Genomic DNA, 10,000 nt, shown 5'->3' with positions numbered 1-10,000 from the left:
AATGCAAGAAAAATTAACATTTTCTCTCTCTCTCTCTCTCTCTCTCTCTCTCTCTCTCTCTCTCTCTCTCTCTCTCTCTCTCTCTCTAAACATCCATCGATCATTCATGCGGACAACGCCACCCAACACAGACAGACATTTGGGGATTGATGACCTCCAAATTGGGCTCTGGTTTTAGGCCGAATTTTTTATTTACTTACTTTTTTAAAATTTTAAACAAGGTTACGGTTAAACTTGCTCACATCTTGAGCCAAATATGGCGCAGAAGGTTTGTTTCTTAAAACACCTGAAAGTGGTGTATATGTTTATTTATTTTTTTATTCCAGTTGAGTAGACCTGCGCAGTTCATTAACAGGTAACGGCTCCGGAACCAGTAATGGCGTTAGATAAGGAAAATATTTAAATGAATCCCGGTGGTGGCATTTTAGGTCTTTATACATTCAGGGATGAATGGTGTCAATCGGCAACTTAGTACTACTTGTTTGCCTAAGGAGAAATATTTCTCTTTTTCTTTGAATGTATACCAACTGTGGTTCATATCAGTACTGTGTTTTGATGCACTGCAATGAAAATGGACGAATGAAAGTCCTTGATAGACTGAGGAATTTCTGAGGCTTCTGTAAATACACAATTCCATGCCAACTCTCTTACGACAGTAGGAGTCTAGTAATAAACCCCGTTGTATGAAATCTGGATTCCCACCTTGCTTGACTCTTATTGGAAAGACACTTCATGCAGACCTTGAATCTCACTGGAAAGACTTGGAAAGACTTATCACGTGATCCTTGAACCTTACTGGAAAGACTTGGAGAGGCTCGTCACGTGATCCTTGAATCTTACTGGAAAGACTTGGAAAGGCTCGTCACGTGATCCTTGAATCTTACTAGAAATCTTACTGGAAAAAGACTTCACGTAATCGCATGCTTTGATCCGCGTAGGAATAGCTTTAAGCAAGGCATATGCACCTAGTCGCACGCGCGCGCGCACGATAAGACAGAGGTATTGGAATGAATGCGCGATGTAATTACTGAGAACGCATGAACGAAAATTCATAACTATGCTGAACGATTAAAAAAACATATCTTGGTATAATGGATTTGATAGAAATGTACAGTTGAAAATCGCATTTTAATATTCAATAAGTGGCATTTATATTTTCGCATAAGTTGTAAGGAAGCCTGCTTTAAAAAACAAAGAAACTGAAGGTAATTCCAAATGAAGTGTGTCAAAACTTAAGCTCATGACCATGATGAGATCATTAAACTATTCAATTTCATTTTTAATTTTGTAGGAAACGTAAGTAAAAACACAAGTCAGGTTGTCCAGGATTGTTCTGCGATTCCAGTCCCGGAATTGGTAACAAAATGTAATCGGTTATTAAAATAAAAGCTTAAGATATCACCTTCGAAAGGTAAAGCTTATAGAGAGTTAAGTTAATTGTAATAAGCTGGGCGTTGGAACTTTGATAAAATTTCAGAAGCTTGATACCTAAAAACTTATGACTCCATTTTATAAAACTGGTACACGCAAGTACAGGTACAGTCACTGACGCACAAAACTCCGTTCGTACACAAACACTGACAGACAGACAGAGAGAGAGAGTGGGGGGGCGGGGGGTTGAGCGGCCCGGTGGTTAGAGAAAGATAGATTTATCACAGTGGTTTGTTAGGTACTCTGACTCAGACTCGACTTGTCAAACTTTGAGAACCATCTTAATTTACTTTGGGGTCTTGTGCCAACATGCATATCATCTCTTGTCATTCCAGTAAGGCAACTTAGTTTTTGACAAGACCTCACACCTATAGGGCAATTTGCCTGGATCTTGCCCGGATCTCTCCTAGAAAGTGACCCCCAAAGGGTTTTGGGGGGTGGGGGGGTTCGTTATCTAGGTCTAATATTTCTTGGGGGTCATTATCTTTATGATATTTACAGTCTTTTGTTTGTGTTTTTACAGTAATCAACTGCCTTGTACTAAACACGCCGCAAAGGTGGATACATACACGATTAAAAACCGTGGGCTTCACCATCTAGGAAAGATCCATTTACCCTCTCAAAACCTGGCATTAGTAAGGTACTTTAGCTTGGCCAGACCTCATATCACTAAGGAAGGTTATTTTCTTAAAACCTCACTTCAGGAAGTCGTATCTTCTTCAAAGTCTGAAACAAGTTAGGTAAGTAAATCTCCTTAAGACAGTGTATCAGGAAGTCAGTCTTTTACCACTCCGTACAGGGCTAGTACCGTCAGTACACTTCATGCGGTACACTAAAGTTGAGTTTACACTAGTCTTCACCGCACGCTGCATACGCAAGACTCTTCACCAACTCTTCTCAAATTCTTGTTAGCCCCGCCTAGTGGACTGCTCATCAAGACTCACGCCACACCACAAACTCACCCTAATGAGCAGTCCAATAGGCAGGGCTAACAAGAATTTGGGTGGAGATGGTGATGAGTCTTACGTATGCAGCGTGCGGTGAAGCCTAGTGTAAACTCATCCTAAGGTTCTTTGCATTGTACCTTCAGCCCCTAGCTGCAACCCTTTTTGTTCCATTTACTGCACCTCCTTTCATATTCTCTTTCTTCCATCTTACTTTCCACCCTCTCATAACAATTGTTTCATAGTGCCACACTGAGGTATTCCTCCTGTTGCACCTTTCTAACCCTTTACTGTCAATTTGTGTTTCAGCGCTGAATAACCTCATAGGCCCCAGTGCTTGGCCTTTGGCATCAATTCTATATTCATTCCAATTCAATCTTTAACCAGTAAGTTATCTAATTTTCTGATGATATTTTACTCATAAGCCGTCGTTAGTTCAGTTTTTAAAGACATTTTACCCCTTTCTGATTATGAAAACATGTCATGAACACTTGAATACAGTTGGATATAGTATTTAGGCCAAAGGCCAAGCACTGGGACCTATGAGGTCATTCAGCGATGAAATGGAGATTAAGAATAAAAGGTTTGAAAGGCGCAACAGGAGGAAAACCTTGCAGTTGCACTATAAATCAATTGTTAGGAGAGGGTGGAGTGGAAAGTATGATGGAAGAAAGAGAATATGAAAGGAGGTACAGTAAAATTAATGAGAGGTGTGGCAGCTAGTATATTCATGTCATGAACACAATTCGGTAACTTATCGCATGCATACACCAAACAGGCTGAACACAAATTGGCGACCGTAACTGGCTGGCAAACGATGAGGGTATGAAATATTGGTCAAGACTACCAACAAGTCGTAGACTTGTATTCGACCTGTTTGTGATGAGCGATATGTTTCCGACATGCATTTGTGACGTGTTTGTACTGAAGTGTGGACCTTCTACCCATCAGTCGTCTTTAATGTTCTAGGAGGCCATTTTGAATTCTTAAAAAGACCCTCTTGGGCATCTTACCTTCTTCCTGAGGTGGCGTGATCGAGTCGCCCCTGGGAGGAGGGACCGTAGCTTCTTGTATTCTCTCCGGAGGCCCCCAGGCCTACGCAGGCGGCTGTATTTGCGCAGCGCGGCTGTTGCCTGTATGAGAGGGAGAAAGAGAGAGAAACAAAAGAAATGAGCGAGAAATGAATTGCTAATATACACACTGCGTGAATGATCAAGATATTAAGATCGCATACATTAAACGCCTTAATCATTTGGTTGGGGTATCATTATCACATATATTGACTACTGCTTCAATCAGTAAATTTCAAAATAATAATTGTTTTTAAGGATCTTTGTCTTTACAGATAAAATATCAATGACGGTGAAACAATTTCAGAGATTCTTACTTAGGGAAAGGTAATGAAAAAAGGATTTTAAATAAGGAAAAACTATTCAGAGCAGATTCCAAGTTACACTATTAAGGAAAAGTCAACAGTAATTATCACCCGAGTGTCGGGCCCGCCTTTGAAGTGTAGAAGCATTAAGTGCGAAGGGATTTCTTCAGAGAGAGAGAGAGAGAGAGAGAGAGAGAGAGAGAGAGAGAGAGCGGTCATGCCACTAGGGTTATGCGCTAATCTTTCAGCTTCTAAAGCTGGTTCGGAGATAAAGTATTAATTTGTCTTCGTTAAAAAATGAATGGCTCCTAATACTGGATATGAGTTTACTGGCGATGTATTGAATTACACGCACGCATTAGATCTATATATATAGCACACACACACATTATATATATATATATATATATATATATATATATATATATATATATATATATATATATATATAGCTTAAAAAATCACAGTAGATGCACGCGACTTCATAAATAAGCGAATACCCACAGGAAATGATAGTCAGGTAATCCAAGCGCTTTCGTCTTTAACTAAGACATTGTCAAGGAACTCCTTGACAATGTATTAGTAAAGACGAAAGCGCTTGGATTTCTGACTATCATTTTTCCTGTGGTATTCGCTTATATACATATATATATATATATATATAATATATATCTATATTATATATATATATTATATATATATATATATATTATATATATATAGTATCCTAGAATATATATTATATATATAAATAATTCGATATATTATATATGTCTATAATTAGATATATATATATCTATATATATAAATATATTATCTATATATATGATATATATATATAATATTAATATAGTATAATTATATATTATATAACATATATATATATATATATATATATATCTTCTACTCTATCAACTTTCATTTGTAATATGTTTTAGTGTGATTCACAAAATTTATTTGATTTTACTGTCTCTTAGTTTTAGCTTAGATTTCGTTCGACATAAATCAAGTTTGCTAAGTCCAATGTTGGGGGGTCGGGGGCGGAGGGGTTGTGGGGGCGGGCGGTTGTGGCCGAAAATTCAACACCTTGGGTCCCTATCTTGAATCTTCAAGAACCAGAACTAACCTAACCTTACCTACCTACTGATGGATGTAAAGAACTGGTTTATTGGACTAACTTAATCAATTATGATTAAGTCAAATGACAAAGAATTTCAGAATTTAGGGGCTTTAAAAGGCTATGAAGCGAAGAACTACAAAATTACAGTCAAATGAAATATCTTGAAACATTAGTTTGTTATTTGTTTTGCGTCGAGGTAAAAAAAAATTGAGTAAAATTATAAGGTAGAGAAGGAGGGGCGTTTATTGTCAAATGTAGTAACGCAAAAATCAGTATAAATTTTAAAAAGAAAGTGTAGGAGGAGGAGGAGGGGGAAGAGAAGGAAGGAGAAAGGAAAAGTAAGTTGAGGAGAGAGGAACTAGAGAGATCTGTCTGATAATGACGTGGGTGGTCCATGCGAACGGTTCATGTTGAACCTGTCAACACTATTGCAATATTTTATCTCTCTCTCTCTCTCTCCTTTTCAGCGCAGAAATATTATGCATAAAAGTCAAGACACTACACAAATTATTTTCTGATAAACTTAAAAAGGACTTTTTTTTTTTTTTTTTATTAACGAACAGAAAATCGAACTGAACTATTTCCAATAGAAACTATTCAGAAGAAAATTCCTTAATATTCAGATTTAATGACAGTGTCTGAAATAACTTATTTACTTTAATAAAACTAATAAAAGAATATTGACTTTTCCCAATAGAAACATGCGCAAGATGCCTTTCCTAATTAACAAACATTCTTATAGAACTTAGCAAAATAAACCTTAACTTATTAACAACTATTCATTAGAGACGCCTGCTGAAGGCTCCTTCACGTATTTACAGAATTCGTCCAGTGTCCGAATTTAAACTCCGTTTAGATAAAAGAAGAAAAAAACTCGTCCTCCGCGGTAAATGATCGCTTTCTGTTTTGTTCAAGTATCGTTGAAGTCTCTGAGAAACCCGATCCCATTTTTGATGCAGTACTAGGTAGTTATTTTATATAAACCGACTAAAATATATATTTTGTTAGTACTGCTTTGTGTAATTGTTACTAAAATGGACATAACATTATTAGCATAAAAGCTATTAATATTATTAATATTATTATTATTATTATTATTATTATATTATTATTATTATTATTATTGTTGTTGTTGTTGTTGTTGTTGTTGTTCTTGGTGGGTTAATGCTGCTGCTTTGTTGTTGGGTGAAATTAGTTCTGTTCACGAAAATTTCCTTTACTTTTAAATTTTTATATATTTTATGGGATATATTTTTATACTGTATTGAAAATGCATTAAAAAATACGAATAGTTTGCTCTCATTACTATTAAATAAAGGCATTACAACTGTCGGTGAAAAAGGATTTATCATTGTTGGTGCTTATAACAATTTGTGAAAATGATGTTTTATTATTTTCGCAGATAACAACGGGTGAAAAAGAGATTTATTATCATTGATATTTATAATAACTATTGGCGAAAAGGGAGTTTATTAATATTGGTGTTGACAGCTATTGGTGAAAAAGAAATTCATTATTACTTGTGCTGATAACTATCGATGGAAAGGGGATTTATTATTTATTGGTTCTGATAGCTATTAGAGAAAAGGGGATTTATTATCATCGGTGCTGATAACTATTGGTAAAAAATAAATTCATTATTACTGGTGCTGATAACTATTGGCGAAAAGGGGATTTATTATTACTGGCTCTTATCTATTGCGGGAGAAGAGATTCATCATTACTGGTGCTTTTATCTATGGGTGAAAGAGGGATTTATTATTATTGGTTCTTTTAACTACTGGCGGAATTGGGATTTAATATTAATGGTTCTTTTAACTACTGAAGAAAAAGGGATTTATTATTATTGGTTCTTTTAACTACTGGCGAAAAAAAGGGATTTAATATTAATGGTTCTTTTTACTACCGGCGAAAAAGGGATTTAATATTAATGGTTCTTTTAACTACTGGCGAGAAAAGGGGATTTAATTTAATGGTTCTTTTATCTACTGACGAAAAAGGGATTTATTATTATTGGTTCTTTTAACTACTGGCGGACGGGAAAAATTTAATATTAAATGGTTCTTTTAATACTGAGGGGAAAAAGGGGATTATTACTGGTTCTTTTAACTACTGGCGGGCGAAAAGGGATTAAATTTTATGGGTTTCTTTTAATAATGACGAAAAAAGGGATATTATTATTGGTTTTCTGAATCTGGGGGAAAAGGGATATTATTATTGGTTTTTTCTTTTTTTTTTTAATACTTGGCGGAAAAAGGGATAAAATATTGTTTAATGGTTCTTTTAATACTGACGAAAAAAGGGGATTATTGATTATTTGGTTCTTTAAATACTGGCGGAAAAGGGATTTATTATTATTGGTTCTTTTAACTACTGGCGGAAAAGGGATTAAATATTAATGGTTCTTTTAACTACTGACGAAAAAGGGATTTATTATTATTGGTTCTTTTAACTACTGGCGGAAAAGGATTTATTATTATTGGTTCTTTTAACTACTGGCGGAAAAAGGGATTTAATATTAATGGTTCTTTTAACTACTGACGAAAAAGGGATTTATTATTATTGGTTCTTTTAACTACTGGCGAAAAAGGGATTTAATATTAATGGTTCTTTTAACTATTGACGAAAAAGGAATTTATTTATTATTGCTGATGCTGCTGTTGCTGCCGCCAAAAAAAAAAAAAAAAAAAAAAAAATCGGTCCTAATCGATCATGATAAAGGGCATAGACATATCCTTAAACCTCATCATTCACCTACAAAATGTTCAGATGACCTACGGGCTGCTCTATGGGCAAGAGCCCGTGGTGGCGTAAGGCCAGCTTAATCTAAAACAACGACAACAACATGGCCCTATTTTTTTTTTTTTTGAGGGGGGGCGGTGTTTGATCTCGTAGACCTACGGTCTCTCCGAACGGTGCAACGCAAAAGGTCTGTGTCCGTTCGAGTGTAGCGACAAGAGCGGCGCGTGTGACCTTTTCCGGGTCGGTTCCTCCTTTAGGGAAAGGGAGATGTAAGGGAGGAGGGCGCTTTAGGGGCAGTGGGGGGGGGGGGTTGTTGGAGGGGAATGGGGGCTAGAGGGAGGCAAGAGGGTGGGTGGGTAGGTGGGCGGGTGTGGGATGGGGTAGGGAGGAGAGAAAGATGGCTGGGAGGAGCCCTGTAAGCTACTCGACCGCGTCTTCAGTTGCCCTTCTTGAACTAACTGTTATTCGGGGCCTCTGGTGTCCATGATACACACCCTAGAAAGAGAGAGAGAGAGAGAGGTGTATGTTTATTTGTGTGTGTGTGTTTGTGTAAGAGAGAGAGAGAGAGAGAGAGAGAGAGATATATATCTGGCTTATTCCAGTTTCAGAAAATATGCGATGCTTCCAGTTCATGAGGAATACCCCAGAGAGAGGGTGTGTGTGCATGCGTGCTTGTGTGTGAGTAAGAGAGACATAGATGTGAGATGTGTGTGTGTGTGTGTGAGAGAGAGCGAGAGAGAGAGAGGGTATGTGCATGTGCGTGTGTGTGTGGCATGTAAGTCAGAGAAAGAGATAGAAGGTGTGTGTGTGTATGTGAGAGAGAAAGAGAGAGAGCACAGAGAGAGAGTAGAGAGAGAGAGAAAGAGATAGATAGATAGAGAGAGTATGTGCGTGTGTGTGTGAGTTAGAGAGAGAGAGATAGGTGTTGTGGGTGAGAGGGAAGAGAACGGGTGTGTGGAGTTACGTTGCCGAGTAGAGATGGAGATAGATAGAGAGAGAAATATAGAGAGAGAGAGAAAGGTTTGGGGTGTGTAGTGGTGTTTGTTTGTGTGTGGTGTGTGAGAGAGAGAGAGATAGAGAGAGAATAGAGAAGAGAGAGAGAGAGGTTAAATCTCGCTTATTCCAGTTTCGGAAACTATACTCGGTGCGCCCAGTTTTTGAGGGATTTCCCAGAGAGAGAGAGAGAGAGAGAGAGAATATCAATGAGAGTGAATCTTGCTTTTCCCATTTCAGATGCTGTTCAGTGCCTCTAGTTCATGAGGTATACCCCTCACAGAGAGAGAGAGAGAGAGAGAGAGAGAGGGGAGAGAGAGAGAGAGAGAGAGGAGAGAGAGAGAGAGAGAGAGAGAGAGAGAGAAACCCGGAAGGCTCTAAGGCTCCATTTACCTTTAAAAGGGAAAAAGGTGCGTATAAGAAAAAAAATGGTGTTTATAAATGTCTATAAGTAATACAAATATATAGAAGAATTAAAAACATGAATAAAAGTCTATGAGATTCAAGTTAATAAAATAGATAAAAATGTCTATAAAGTCTATAAGTAATATAGACTGTCTGTAAAAGTCTATAACTTAACAAATTTAATAAAACGAGCGAATTTTGTTCAAATTATACCAGAACTTATTCACAGACTTTTGATGGATCAATAAGATGATCTGAAGCTCAGAAACCAGAATTAAAATAAAAATAGACTTGAGCTAGAGCCTCTGGGAGGAATATAACGGCTCCCATCCCATCCCATCCCATCCCATCCCATCCCACCCCGTTTCTTCCCTTCCCATCTCATCGCATCTTGAATGTGTAATGGGTTTTTAAGCCTCAAGCTTGTATTCTTATGGTTGGGTGAATTCGTAGCGTTGTAAAATTCCTCGAGGAAAGCTTGTGTTTTGGTACAGGTTGATGCGTAATATTCCGTAGTCGCATACACACATATATAATATAATATATATAATATATATATATATATATATATATATATACATACACACACACACACACACATATATATATATATATATATATATATATATATATATATATATATATGACCTTTCCAATGGAGCTTGGGACTCTGACCAAATAGACAATATCTTACTTAAGGCGACGATGAAGCGGATTAAGACAATTGACAGAACCAACGTCGGCTTAGCGGTGACCCCAGGCATCACCTAAGGGCATATCGCAAATGTAACTTCTTTTGTCATTCACTACTTGATAAGGGTGGGAGTCAGTCCACCGAAATATAGTCCTTAGCTTTAAAACCAGAGTGTTTTAATGGGCCTTTAGTACTTGAGACGTATCCTGTTTTAACAGAAGAATTTATTTACATATAGTCTTTTTGGGTTGAGGTCCCTACCATATGCCTTTCTCTAACCTGGAACGGATTCATGT

General features: G+C 37.1%; 1 protein-coding gene across 2 annotated transcripts in view; it reads right to left on the bottom strand.

Moving 5' to 3' along the window:
• The window catches only part of LOC135225625 (GATA zinc finger domain-containing protein 14-like), a 31,636-nt gene that overhangs the window by 2,897 nt on the left and 18,739 nt on the right, over nucleotides 1-10,000 (bottom strand). For both annotated transcript variants that reach the window (XM_064264940.1, XM_064264939.1), the window contains one exon: nucleotides 3,389-3,508. In XM_064264940.1, coding sequence (XP_064121010.1) covers nucleotides 3,389-3,508 — 120 coding nt within the window. The remainder of the gene's footprint in view (nucleotides 1-3,388; nucleotides 3,509-10,000) is intronic.

This window comes from Macrobrachium nipponense, chromosome 13 (genome assembly GCF_015104395.2).
Source record: "Macrobrachium nipponense isolate FS-2020 chromosome 13, ASM1510439v2, whole genome shotgun sequence".
In the NCBI taxonomy this organism is placed as follows: Eukaryota; Metazoa; Arthropoda; class Malacostraca; order Decapoda; family Palaemonidae; genus Macrobrachium; species Macrobrachium nipponense.
Note: the sequence above shows the minus strand (reverse complement) of the source record. Positions and strands in the feature narration are given on the sequence as shown.